Source organism: Tamandua tetradactyla, chromosome 4, assembly GCF_023851605.1.
Source record: "Tamandua tetradactyla isolate mTamTet1 chromosome 4, mTamTet1.pri, whole genome shotgun sequence".
NCBI classification, from domain to species: domain Eukaryota; kingdom Metazoa; phylum Chordata; class Mammalia; order Pilosa; family Myrmecophagidae; genus Tamandua; species Tamandua tetradactyla.
In genome coordinates this window covers 85,410,881-85,425,682 of record NC_135330.1, presented here as the reverse complement: position 1 = coordinate 85,425,682, position 14,802 = coordinate 85,410,881, and the positions used below count along the sequence as shown (strand labels likewise).

Sequence of the window (14,802 nt, the reverse complement as noted above, 5' to 3'; positions counted from 1 at the left end):
CTCATAGACACAGATGCCAGGACCTGCACAGCTGCAACCCGGCCAGGAGAGAAGAAACAATGGGGCTCCAACCAGGCTAGCCCCTCAGTCACACCTACCCATGCCAAGGGCCCCCAGGTAGGGGAAAAAGCGGCCCCTCCAACCCTTCCTGCACATCCTCTGGGGGGGCTGCACAGCATCACCTGACCAGGCCACTAGCCACCTCGCCTATCTTGGGGAGGCTGGCCCCCAGCAAAAGCTCTGCGGCCCCTCCAACCCTTCCTGCACATCCTCTGGGGGGGCTGCACAGCATCACCTGACCAGGCCACTAGCCACCTCGCCTATCTTGGGGAGGCTGGCCCCCAGCAAAAGCTCTGCACTCTTCCCCATTCCTCGCATGGGCCCTTGCAGATGGGGCTTTGGGAAGAGGCTCCTTCAGCTCAGGTGCAGCCCCGCTGAATCCAATGGTCCTTAACCCTGTCTAGAGGCCTCTTAGGGACAGGAGAGAGAGCCAGACCCCAGAGGGAAGGGGCCCCAGGACAGCCCCAGAGGCAGACTTTCAGTGCAGAAACCACCAGCCAATCACTTCCTGCTGCCCAGCCACACAGTAGAGCAGCTGGGCACTATGCCACCCACAAGTCCACCATGTCACCCAGGCCCCATCTCCTCAGCTTGGGGTCCCCACTCACAAGCCATTTGCTGTCCCACACCACTGCACCCTCGAGATCCAGCCCCAAGTGTGCCCACCACATACACACCAACCCACCAGCCCTGAGTGTGCCTCACACACACACACCCTGCCCTTCCACCTGAGTGTGCCTTGCACAGATACCCTATATCTCCACTCCAGGTGTGCACTGCACACACCCCTCCACCCTGAGTGCCTCACATAAGCACCCACCCCTCTACCTAGAGTGTGCCTTGCACATGGATCCCACACCCCACCCCACTTCTACACTGCACAAATACCCTGCCCCTCCACTCTGAATATGCATTGCACATGTGTGCACCTCTCATATCTCTAGCCTCTCCCCAAGATAATCTCTACCTAGAATACCTGACTCCCTCCTCCACCCAGCTCCTTCCTGGTTCCTCTGGGTCCAGCTGAGGGGCTGCTTCCAGGGGTCTTCACCGAGTTCCAGGCTTCCCTCTTCCCATTCCAGCCTGGGCCATGTGACTTCCCACCAGACTAGGAGCTCTGCACCAGGCCCTGGCTATGGGGGCCCCTTGGAAAGATGCTGGTGGCAGGCCTTCCTTCTGTGCAGGGAGTGAGGCTGGAGAGCAGGCCAGCTCCCTTCCAGGCCTCAGGACAAGTACCCTCGGGCACACCAGACTCTGCAGTCCCCTACATGGGAGTCACCCCAATAGTGCCACATCATGGTGACAGAGGTACTCCCTGGGGTCCCCATGGCTGCCCACTTCCCTGAGGCCAAGAGGACAGAGGACAGAGGTCGGAGGAAGGCCAAGGGTGTGATGGAGGACTGGGCAAGAGGACAGCCAAGCAGGAGGCCAGGAAAGAGGCTGGGGGAGATATCCCACGAGAGTCCAGAGAGAGATATGAAAGCAAGGCTGGCCAGAGCCCAGAAGGCTGGGAGTGGCTGCAGTGGGTGGCAGCCATGGGCCTGGCTAGCCCCTCTACCCTGGCCTGGGAGGCAGGCAGAGCCAGGGCCAGGGTGAGGGCCAGGGCCAGGGTCAGGCTTGAGCTCGGGCTCAGGCTCAGGCTCAGGCTCAGACTCAGGGTCAGGCTCAGGGTCAGGCTCAGGCTCACAGTCAGGGCCAGACCAGAGTCAGGCTCAGGGTCAGGGCCAGGGCCAGGGGACCCATCTTCTGTTCCCTCATCCTAAGAACACAAGGACACACTACACATTCACACCCACATGGTCACACCTGTGCATCTATGCCCACACATCCATACCTGCAAGGCCACACCCACACATCCACACCTGCACATCCATGCCTGCCTGCACAACCAAACCTACAGGTCCTCACCCACATGGCCATGCCCGTAGGGCCACGCCTGGCCTCTTACCCTGAAAACACACCTAACACCAGGTTGAGCATGAAAAAGGAGCCTATGATGATAAGGATGAAGTAGAGCCAGTTCCAAGTATTGCCTGCTGCATCTTTTGTCTGGAAGCAATGAGAAGAAAATGAGAAAGGACAGGTGGTCAAGACACATGCCCTGGCTTCAGAAGCTGGCCCTGCAGGGCAGGCAGATCAGGCCAGCCTCCTGGGCTGTGAACAAGCTCCTGTCAGGCATGATCTTAGGCAGCATCTGTGCGGTGCCAGCAGACAGGTCCAGGTGGGTTCTGAGCACCATCACAGCCTTAACCAGGGCTGTGGGTCCCTCCCGGCCAGGTCCCAGCACTGCTGAAATGCCTAGGGGTCCCCCAGTGGGCCAGAAGTCACCAAGGACACATCCGGTAGGCTGTGTGTCCAGCCTGTTTGGGCGCCTCCTAGTAGGACATGCATATCCTCCCCAGGCTGCCCCATCTACCTGGGAAGCTTCAAGGAAACATCTTCGTGAAGGGAGGCTCCTAACCCTCAGGTCTGACCTCTGCCTGCTGTGGCCTCCACACTTGGGGCAGCTATGAGCCCCATGCCTTGGTTTCTCCATATAGACTGAGTCCATCCCCTGACAAAAAGCTCCCCCATGAGCTCTCACCATTAATTCTCATCACATGACTGGTGCAAGACAGAAGCTAACATTCAGATATAATTTGAATAGCTGAGAAACCAAAGCAGTCCCATATCTTTTGCTTTTTAAAACATGCTTCAGCTAGATACTGTTAATTGCCACAGTATGCCAAGCCACAATCAACAATATTCCTGAAAACCCTAAAGAAAACCCAGGGCCCTATCTAAGATTCTATAAAAGTCATGCTAAATTTATTTTTCAGAAACTTAAAACTTCTCAATTGTTCCTAGGCCAGCAAAGCCCTGAAACCCAGAGGCACCAGCCTCTCCAAGAGCATCTAACAGTTGTACCCCCTACCCCATAATATCAACAGCCCTTTTCAACATGAAGAAGTTAAAATGGTAATGGCCCAAATACCCCTGAAGATTGAGAGAAAGAGCAAATGAGAGGGAGGATTTGTAACAGAAGTTAGGATTTCACAAAGGATTATGACTACTGAATAATTATAGAGGTATTTCTCTTTAGTTTCTAATGGATTATAACAGCCAGAAGGAAATACCTGAAATTGTGGAACTGTAATCCATAGGTTGAAATTTGCCCTATAACTTACTTGTTAAACTATACTTTGAAATGGATTACTTTTCTGCATATATGTTATATTTCACAATAAAAAATGTTAAAAAAATAAAATAGCAAAAAGGTGAGCTCCTCTGAATCCAGTTCATTTCCTAGCTGCTACTTGTTGCTTTTCTATGGATCCCTAGCAGAGTAGGTGCTGGAGGCAGCCGTGATGGAGCCAGGGCCAAAGGGACACCCCAGGCATCTCTGTCCTTTTTTAAAGAGGCAGTCCACAAGTCCTGGGCCAGGTGCCAATCAGGGCAGGGTAGGAGAGGGGCAGCTGGGCACTGGCCATGGCTGAGTGGAGTGCCAAGGGCTGCCTCCCTGCAGATCCACCAGCCTCACAGGGCTGAGGGAAAGCAATTCCTCTTTCCATGGTAGATGCTTGGTCCCTGGGCTGACCAGCTTATGGCTTCTGACCTCTGGATGCTAACTCTAGGCTGAACATCAAGATCTCTAGCCCCAGAAAAAAGTAGAACTCCCACCCTAACCATGCTCACAGTCCCTCACTACAACCCTGCCCAGCCCCGCATGCAGCTCAGAACTGCGGGCTCTGATGACCTCCAAAGCCTCCAGACTCCCTGCAAGAAGCCCTCAACCCCTACCCCTCCCCAAACAGAGGGGGTGCTGCTGCACTCTCACCCTCACCTCCACAAACTGTTCCTGCAATTCTCCCCCAACCAAATTACCACAATTACTCTTCATTTGTAAAAAGAGGACTCTGCATCCGGGAAAGTGGAGTAGACATACTTTTCCTTATCCCTCCCACTAATTATAATGAAATACTTTGAAAACCACAGAAAGCAAACACAAGGTCCGATGGCAGGTTGAATTATGCACCCCAGAAAAACATGTTCTTAATCTGAGGGTAGGAACCCATTGTAAATAGGACCTTAAGAAGACGTCATTTTCTATTAAGGTGAAGCCACATGAATCAGGTTGGGCTTTAATCCAGATCACTGGAGTCCTTTATAAGCAGGATGAAATTTAGATTGAGACAGAGACAGACAGAGAGAGAGAGAGAGAGTGCACAAGCGAGCCACAGGATGGAGCTAGAAGTAAATGAACCCTGGAGAAGGGAGAAGATGCCGCCACGTGCATCACCATGTGACAGAAAAGCCAGGGACCCAGGATCACTGGCAGCCAAACCCGAGAATGATATAGTCTTCAGGGAGAAAGCAGCACCTTGCTAACACCTCGACTCTGGACTTCTCCTAAACCATAAGCCAATAAATTCTCATTTCTAAATCAACCCAGTGTATGACATTTGTTTTAACAACTGGGAAACTAAGACAGATAACAAAACCACACAAAAAATTTTTAAAAAATTAAAAATTATCAAATAGCAATATATAAGAAGAATCACATACCATAATCATATATGAGGTTTATTTGAGGAAAGCAAAACTGTTTCAATATTCAAAAATCAATCATCGAAATCTACTAATTAACAGGCTAAAGAAGAAAGTCACATGACAACATCAGTGCTGAAAATGGATTTGACAAAATTCAACACCCATTCACGGTAAAAACTCAGAAAAACAGGAAGAGCAAGGAGCTGCCTCAACTTGATAAAGAGCATAAAAACCCAGCTAACATCATACTCAATAGTGAAAGACTAAATACTTTTCTCTAAGATGGGAACAAAGCAAGGATGGCTGCTTGCACCATTCTTATTTAAACAATGCTGGAAATTCTAGGCAGTGCATTAAAAGGCAAGAAAGGGAAATAAAAGGCATACTTGTCAAAAAGGAAGAAATAAACTGTTCCTGTTTGCAGATGATAAGATTATCTACATAGAAAATCCCAAGGAATCTACCAAAAAAAAAAAAAAAAACCTCTTAATAAGTGAGTTCAACAAGGTCACAGGGTACAAATATAACATACAGAAAGCAATGGACACCAAAATTAAAAATACAAAACCATTTGCAATTGTTCCCCAAAAAGAAATACTGAGATATAAATCTAACAAAAACAGGTACAGGACTTATATGCTGAAACTAAAGAAATCAAAGAAGACCTCAATAAATGAACAGATATACCATGTTCATAGATTGGAGGGCCCAATGTACTAAAGATGCTAATTCTCTCTAGATTTAATAAAGTGGAAAGAATCAATCTACCCAATTTCAAGACATTATATATCCTCAATAATCAAGGCTGCCTGGTAGTGAAAGAAGGAGACACATAGTTCAATGGAACAGAACAAAGAACCCAGAAAAAGATACATATAAATATGCCCAATTGATTTTTAGCAAAGATACAAAAAGTAATTCAATGGAAGAAATACAGTCTTTTCAACAAATGGTGCTGGGGCAATTGGACATCCATAAGCCAGAAACAAACAAATACAAACCCTCAACCTAAACCTCATACCTTATACAGAAATTAAGTCAAAATGGATCATAGACTTATATGTAAAGCACAAAATGATAAAACTTGTAGAAAGAAAGATGGGTGAAAGTATTTGGGAATTAGATCTAGGTAGAGTTCTGTCCTTGACATCAAAAGCCTGATCCATAAAATAAAAACTTGACAAACTGGATTTCATCAAAATTAAAAATATTTGTTAAAGACCATGTAAAGAGTATGAAAAGCCAAGCTACAGATGAGAAAATCTGTGCAAAGAATGAGTATACAGAATATATACAGCAAAGAACTAGTATCCAGAATATATATAAGACTTCTCAAAATTCAACAGTAAAAAATTAGCAATCCAAACAGAACATGGGCAAAAGATAAGAAGCTTTTCATTCAAGAAGATAAGAAGGCAAATAGACACATGAAAAGATGCTCACCATCATTTACCATTACGGAAATGTAAATCAAGACTACAATGAGACATCAGTGAGAAACCACTTCACATCCTTTAGAGTGGCTAAAATGGGTCACTCATACACTGCTGGCGGGAATGTAAAATAGTACAGCTTTGTGGAAAAGTTTTAATTTATTAAAAAACTAAGCATGAAAGTACTAAGCAGATGCACTCCTGGGTACTTATCCCAGAGAATACCTGTATACAAATGCGGAAAGCAGTTTTATTCATAATAACCAAAAACTGGAAACAACCCAGATGTCCTTCAACAGTGGAATCTGTGGTCCACCATGGAAACTCCTCAGCGATTGGAAGGAACAAACTACTGATACCCACAACCATCTGAACAACTCTCCAAGCTGGATGCTGAGTGAAAACAGCCAACCCCAAAAGGACCCTACCATATGGTTCCATCCACACAACATCCTTGAAATGATAAAACTATAAAAATCAAGGCAGATCAGTGTTTGCCAGGGGTTGGGGGGTGCACAAACGGAGGGTCCTGTGGTGAGGGGACAGTCAGTGTAGAATCCTGGCTGTGATGTTTTCCCAGGAAACTGGGAATAGGGCACTTGGGAACTCTCTGTGTTATCTTACCAACTGCCTGTGAATCTACCATTATCTCAAAATTAAAAGTTTATTTTAAAAAAAAGCCATTTCTCTTGAGCCAGATCTCCATAAGATACTCTCCTAAGAGGGAGTTTTAAACTCCCTCCGCATGTCCCTAACTTCAAGTATATACCTAACCCGTGCTGTCTCTTCTGAACTCCCTGCTCACATGTCAGCAGGCATACCACACACCTCTACTTGGAGGAAGACAGCTCTCTAAAACTTTACAGATCCAAATAGAATCCTAAGTTCTACCACACACTAAAACTAAACTAAACTAATCTTTCCCCTTCTCAGTAAATAGCATCACCTTTCCCAATGGCCAAGTCATAAATCCAGTATTAACCTTGACTCTTTTCCTTCTCTCACATTGCACATCCAATTCATGGACAAATCCTATCTGCTCTGACTTCAAAATACAGCCTCTGCACCTATCTATCTGAATACTCCTCAATCTTTATGCAACTAGTACATGAATACTGTGAAATAATATGTATATAATCATAAACCAAACAGTACATTTATCTCCCACTGTCTCTCTAAACACGGTAAAAGTGGGGGGTCCTTCCCATACCCTTGCATGAACACTTGGGCAAGTCCATGACTTCCCTGATGACTCCTGCATAACAGAAAGTCCTACAGCCACATCAAGCTGGTGTCACAATCTCAATTCAGTAATTTAAAGTGTCCAGCCCCAGCAGGTGCTCTCAGCTTTATACTCAGAATCTCTTTCCTCAGCCAACGTGCTGCTGCCTTCAATAGGAAGGGGAGCCACAGCTCTTCTTTTCTTCCCCACAATGAGCATTTTTCCTTCTCCCTCAGCAACCCAGCCACGAGTGTCAAAGGAAGGAAGGGTGCATGAGGAGGCAGGCCAGTTTCATGTTGCATGACACAAGATAACCTCATCCCTTGGGGCCCAATGAGAACTGGCTGTGCCACCATCTCTCCTAGCACTCCTGGGGGTTCCTCAGAGACTCCACTGGACTCCAATTACTCTTTAAGACACCAGAGGTGTCTTGGAAAGCACCTCTTGGCTGCTCGGTGCCCAGCAGAACAGGTATAAGGATGCTGTCTCTTGGGGTTCCATCATTCCTTTGCCTCTGCTGCCCCTACTCAGCCTCTCCCTTGCACCCGTGCACAGGACAGCATCTCTGGCCTCTTGGGACCTTCCAAACTCAAGAAACACAAGGGGTGGGCATGAAAGCCCTTCCCACTGGGTAGGGGGTGAGGGGCAGGCACTCTCTCAAAAAAATGCTTAAAAAAATACCCTCCAGTCTCCCACAACTGACCCTGCTGCTGTGCCCTGGCATGAGTGGCTTGGTCCAGTCAGTTCTGGGCCACCAGACCTGGGAGCCCTGCCAGGCCCCACCCTCCCTGCTCTCTGTAGCCACTGGGCCTGGGTGCTGTGGCCCAACTTCCAGGGGGCTGCAAGGGCCTCCCCCTCCACCAGCTCAGGGAACCTCACCTCTGCCCCCCTTCACTCTGCTCCATGCATCTGCCATCATAGGGCCCTTGAGCACTGATGCCTCCTGCTCACCATGGCACACTCGGCATCATGATCCCAAGCAAACATATTCAGGGAGGTCTCTGCAGCCTCCCTGATCAGTGTCCTCGTGCCGCAGGATCTGATTCCTGACCCCCGTCGACTCTGGGAACATGGAGGCGGGCTGGGGAGCGTGGGGCACCTGCAGCCCTGACCAAATGTCTGGACAGGGGCTGGCAGGGTAAGGCCAGCTCAGGGCTATTTTTAAGCTTGTCTTCATGGAAACTTTCCTTGGCTGACCGCGGGGAGAGAACAGCTGGGTTTCTGGTCACAGGCTTTGTCCCCGTTCCCTGTTCCTTCGGTTAAGCATGTTGTCAGACATGACTCCCACTCCAAGGAGGAATTTTGATTCAACGGACCCTGTGCCAGCTTTTCCTTAACTCCTTATGTGCTGTTGGCTTGTAGGCAGTGAACCCTGGACGCACATTTACCAAGCGCCTGCTGCATGCCCAGCCCCAGGATCTGTCTGGGTCTTCCTGGACCCACGGAGGAGATGCAGGGTAGAGGATCCCACCTCCCCCTTTCCCTCTTACCCACCACCCATGCCACCAGTATGCAAGCAGTGCAGCTGCTGGAGGGAAGCTGAAGGTCCCAGCACACAGCTGGCCAAGCTCCAGGAGACAGGCCCCTTCCAAAGGAGCAGAACACCCCCCCAGCTTCCAAGATGCACCCCTATGCCAGCCACCCTTCCCCCTCCTTCTCAACCTCCCAAAGCCCCTGAGATGTGACTTCAGCTGCTCTCCCGCTCTGCAGCTCACAGGACTTGGGACTGAAAGGTGGTAGGGAAGCACATCAAAGGGACCCGCGGTCTGTGCAGGTGTCCAGGAGTGCCCTGGGGAGAGCTCAGTGTGGGGAGTGTTAGAGACAGGGATCGCTGTTCCACAGACGTCGCGGGCCCCCACGCCAGGCTGTCCGGCAGTGCTGAGACAGCTGGAACAACCCGAGAGAATACTACCAGATGGCCCTGAGTGAGCTGAACAAAGGCCCACGAATCCGCTGGGAGCCTTCCGGGCCGGAGCCCCCACCCACCTTCAGTGCTGGCCAAGCTATGTCAAAGTGCAGTGGTGGGGTGGGGGTGCACACGGCGCCATTCTCGGCAGCAGCAGCACCAGCTCCGGCTTCCTGTCCGGTCCCTGCCCACCCTCAGGCCTGGAGGTTTGCCACCCAGAGGGAAGTGGGAGTGGCAGGTGGCCTATCCACAGCCAGGCTGGGGAGGCGCCCAGGCCCGTTTCCAGAGTGGAGGAGCTGCCGGGATACCCCAGCCAGGGGAGGGCTCAAAGGCAGCAAGGAATGGGACAGTGGGGGACCAGGGCCAGTGCCGGGAGGAAGAAGCCTGGCGCCTGGCACAAGGCAGGGCTGAGAACCGGCACCCAGCTACGCCTCCTGCCCCCCTCCAGCGGCTCTATCTCCGCCCCATCTCCCAACCCCCACCTGTACCCCACCCCCGCAGTGACCCACATTGTAGAGGATGTCGGTCCAGCCCTCCATGGTGATGCACTGGAACACCGTCAAGATGGCAAAGAGGATGTTGTCGAAGTTGGTGATGCTGAAGTTGGGTCCCGGCCAGTACTCGCAGCACTCGGTGTTGCCCCCACACAGCCAGGTGGGGGCCTCCTTGCCACAGGGGAAGTCGCCCACAGGCTCTGCATCTGTGAGGAGGAGAAGGCACAGCCTGAACTCAGGCAGGAGCCAGGCGCACAGCGAAACGTCCGACCCCTCCCGTCTCCGTGCCATTCCCTCTGCCTGGGACTTGGCACGTGCACATCCACATGCCCCGGGCTCCGTGCATTACAGCAGAAACAAGAGGGCCCAAGTCCACACCTTGCTGCCACAGCCACCCCGACTGCTCCCCCCACAGCCCCTGCCAGCACAATCTCTGGCCTGGGGTTCCCCTCATTAGTGGCCAGCAAAGTCCCCAGCTGGACCCAGCTGCCTGGCAGTCCCAGGGCTTGTCACCAGGTCACCTTGTGCCAGGGATGACCTGCAGGGAGTCTGCGAGCTGGCAGGGGAACACCCAGAGGGTGGGCAGAGAAACACCAGAAAACCCCTGCTAACTTGTGGAACAGGGTGGCAGGCAGCACCGCCCACTTCCCAGCTGCCAAGGTCCCTCTGAGAGCAAAGCAAAACTACTTCAAAACAATACATTTATCACAACACATGACAATTCTCCCTATTACCATAAGAGACACTTTGATGAATTTCTAGGGTGGAAGCAAAGACTCCTAGTTTAGAAGGCAAAACTGACCAACTTTGTTCATCTCCTCCAAATATCTTACATGTGCGTAAAGAATATGAAATAATCAATTTTCTGCTGGTAGATGACTGTATCATCTGAGAGTAATGCCAGGCCCATCTCCTGCTCTCCAGGTCCTGTAGGGCTTCCCATCCCTCCAGAGCCTCACTGCACTGGCTGTGACAGCCAATGGTGTGGGGACTACAAGTAACCGTGTGTGCCCTTGTTTTGTTGTTGACTTTAAAGGAAAAGATTCTCAAGTCTTACAAATAAATAAGATGTTACAGGAAATTTTAGGGAGTCTAAGGAAGTTCTTTTTACTTCTACTTCAATAAGAGTTCTTTTTTTAAAAATCATGAATGATTTAAAGTTTAGTAATTGTTTCTTCTGTATCTATCAAGAGAATCATATAGGTTTTCTCCTCTAATCTGTTCGCAGTTCAAGCCAAAAATCTTAGCATCATGCTTAGCACTTCTCTTCCTCTCACACTCCAGACACAATCAGAGAACTCCTCACCCACAAAATACATCCCAAGCTGGACCCTTCAGGACACCTCCTCCCTGTCATGCTGGGCCAGACAGGATCAGCTCTAAGTGGAACCTTCTCCACATTAGCCCAGAGCAGCCAGAGGATGCAGATGATGTCACTCCCTGCCCAGCCCTCTCAAAAAGGTCTGCGGGGCACGTGAGCTTCCCCCATCTCCTCCGCACCCTGTAAGGGCAACCCTCAGGTTTCTATCCCACCCCACTTCAAGTACCTTTATGCTTCCTTCCTAGAACTTGCTACACCTGCAGGCAGTTTCTCTGCGTGTGTTTTGCTTTGGGTCTGCCGGGCATTATCTGTGTGACCACTGGAACACGAGGGGCATCTTCGTGTCCATCAGCAGAAGGGGGCTCTCCACCCAGAAGTGAGCCCCTGCTGGCCTAACCAGCCCAGGCCTCACCTGAGACAGCTCACCTGTGCCGTTGGGGAAACAGGCCTTGCGGAATTTGCCCATGTAGAACTTGAGACCGATGATGGCGAACATGAGAATGGTGAAGAAGAGAAACAGCCCGATCTGCAGGAGCAGGGCCATGGCCTTCATGATGGACTTGAGCACCACCCGCAAACCTGGGTCAGGGCATGGGGGGCTAGTTAGGGGCAGCAAAGTGGGCCTGAGGGGCAGAGTGTGAGCCCCAGGCAAGGTGGGCAGGACAGTGAGTGTCCAAGAAGACAGAACCGAGGAATTCGAGGAGCAGTGAACGGTTGGGGCATTGAGTCCTGCAGGGAGGCAGGCGCCAAAGCAGGGTGTCTACTGGGGAGTGAAACCATGGAAGGCTCAGGACAGGAAGAGCTCAGGGGAACCTGGGAGAAGAGCAGGGGATCCTGGGAGAGGAGCAGGGAATCATGGGGGGGAACAGGGAATTCTGGGGGAGGGGTGGGGGATTCTGGGAGAGGAGCCGGGATCCCAGAGGACCCAATCCTTGGGGAAAGTGAGGGTGGCCAGTGGCTTGTGGCAATCAGCCCCAGACAGAGGAGGCTGTGACCCCACTTCCCCTCCACTCTCCAGCCTGGCCCCAGGCCTTACTGCATACCCAAGCCTGTGCCTGGCAAGGTCCCCGGGCTGACCAGGGGGAAGACCCCAATGGCCTGCTGAGCCTGAGCCCTTCTGCTGCCTTGAATGTTTCTCTGGCATCCTAACCCCCAACCCTGCTCCAGCAACATACTAGCTTGTTCTCTGCCTGAGCCAAAGCACCCCTGGCTCAGGGGCGGTGGGGGGTGGAGGGGGCAGGTAAGGAGGGGAGAAGGGGAGGCCTGCCGGGACAAGATGGGACGGGGGCAGACACCCTGTGGGGCCCGGCCGGACTCACTGGGAATCCCCGACACCAGAATTAGGGGCCTCAGCACGCACACTGCTTGCAGGGTTCGCAGGTCGAAGACGGTGCCTGCTGTCACCAGGATCCTGGCAGGGAAGGACGAGGCGGGAGAAGGACTTCGGCATCTGGTCGGGAGGTGTGCACTCCTCCGAGCACCATGTCCTTTCCCTCCAAAGCAGGGCCACCTTCAACCCACACCCCCACCTCCCACGCATAGGCCAGGCACAGGGAAGGACTTGCCAGGAGGAAACTAAGTTCAGACCCCTCATCAGCAGGGTGGTGTTTTATCTGTATGACCCTCCCTCTGATTCAAAGGACACCTGGTCCCCGAAACCTGACCATGTCAGGAGCCTGCCCTCTGATCAAGGGCTAACCAGCTCCTACTGCGCTCCAGGCTGCCTGCTACATGGGGGTAAGAAGGTGCTGGACAAAATAGGCTGTACACCATCATCACATGTCACCTTCCTACATGAACTGCAGGAGGTGAACAAAGGAAAGGGACCCAATATGGGGGAGCAAGAGGTGCAGAGGACCCAGTAAAACCAGCACGATCCATTTCATCAATATAGAAATGTGCCTCAGTGTCTCTCATCTTCAAAACAAAGCTCCTCTGATCCATACCCAACTCCCATTCTGGCACATTTTTCTGCTCCCTTCATATCAAAACTCACTCATTCAGTTTCTCCACTCCTTACCCTTCAGGGTCTCCTTAAGTATCTCAAGCTAGGCCCTCACCTCACCACTCTACCCAAGTGCTCTTGCCAGGTCTTATGATGAAACCTCTTTCTTCTCTTTGTCCTTTGGCAATGCTTCCAGTTTCCTCCTAAACCTTCAGGGGTTCTTTCATGGTTTTTTTTGCTCACTTTCCCTCCTCCACCATACTCAAAGTTGGATGCTCCAGGGCTTACTCTGTATGCGATTTAGATATGAATGCCACTGCATCCTTATTATTCCCAAATTTACATCTTTAACCCAAACTTGAAGCTCCAAGCTCATATACACAGCTACTTTTATTTTTTAAACATTTCCACTTAGTTATCAAAATAGCGTATCAAACATTACACAACTAAAGAACTCTTGATCCTCACTCCCAACTTGCTCCTTCCCAGGTATTCTCCAGCTCACTAAGCAGCACTCCTCACCTTTGTCTACACCAAAACGTAGCTTCAGCCCAGACTCCTCAGGCTCTCTCACATCCCCACCCAATCACCCACCATCCTGTGGGCTCCACCTTCCAAAGGCAATCAGGAATCTTGGTGCCGAAGGCCTTGTGCCCCTGCCCTAAATGCATGGCCATGAGAGAGAAAACTTGAGACAGATCTGGGGTCAAAAATAACAGAAATAATATCTCATACAAAAGAAAAGAGAGGCAACGAGGAAACCTCCTCTCCCAACCAAAACCGTCAGCAGACAAGGAACAGCAAGGGCATTTGGCAGCATCAACGACTGGAAAGTGAACATGGCTCAGGTGAATTCAACAAATTATGAAATAAAAACAGGCAGAAACCACAAGCTATAGAGAACCAGCTAGAAGGATTGGCAATAAATAATTAGCGGAATTTTTAAAAACTAAATAATAATATTTGAAAGACTCCAAGCTGAGACAATCTGAGAGTCCCAAGGGCAGAACAAGGAATTCATGCACAGATGTTAGAAAGGCAAAAGTGATATGGAGTTCAAGCAAGAAATTCTGCATACATCAAGTCCCCAGCTCCAGAAGAAGAGAACAGAGGGGATCTGGCAACGTGGTATTTGAAGAGGTAGCAGAGAGGCAAATTCCAGAATTAAAGACACAAGGTTCAGATTTAAAGTGTACTACAAGTACCAATTAGAAAAAAATCTATAGCCAGAAATAGTGCAAGAAATTTCAGAACATCAAGTATAAAAAAGAATCATAAAATCTACCAGATAAGAAAGATAGAATGTCTAGGAAAGGAGAGGGGATTTCACGTCAGCAAAAATATATGTTAGAAACCTATGCTGAATAATACATACAAAGCTCAGCAGGAAAATAACTGAAAAATGTATATCCAGCTAAACTGTCAATGAAGACTGAGGGCAAAATAAACATATTTTGGGGCATAAAATATAGCCATCACCCCAGACCCTCAGTAAATGATAAACTTAAAATAAGAAAACTGAACCCAAAAGGAATGTATACAATATAACAAATAATGGTGAACACAGAAAATTATTTTAAGTAAATTTAATTAGCCATTCATTGTTTTATTTATTTTAATGTATGCTACCCAATTTTTTCTTATATTTTGGTGGGGTTTTTTCATGTAAAACTTCCAACCCAAGCAATAATAAAACTATTTACAGAAGGGGTTGTTTTCTGTGTACTTGCAGCAAAGGATGTCAGAAAGGCTAAATCACTCTTCATTGTGCCAGACCAGAGGATAATAAATATTTCCTATAATGAAGATACTTAGGGTTTGTGAACCTACAAGCTCCATCACAATTATTCAACTTTGCCACTGAACACAAATGCAACCATGCATAATATGT

General features: G+C 49.7%; 1 protein-coding gene across 1 annotated transcript in view; it reads right to left on the bottom strand.

Moving 5' to 3' along the window:
• LOC143680325 (voltage-dependent N-type calcium channel subunit alpha-1B-like) overlaps positions 1-13,582 on the bottom strand; it is a 100,076-nt gene extending 86,494 nt beyond the window's left edge. Inside the window, 5 exon segments of the mRNA XM_077156825.1 lie at positions 9,192-9,324; positions 9,661-9,851; positions 11,273-11,545; positions 12,286-12,476; positions 13,506-13,582. Of these exon segments, the coding sequence (XP_077012940.1) occupies positions 9,192-9,324; positions 9,661-9,851; positions 11,273-11,545; positions 12,286-12,476; positions 13,506-13,582 (865 nt within the window).
• Positions 13,583-14,802: the final 1,220 nt, after the last annotated feature.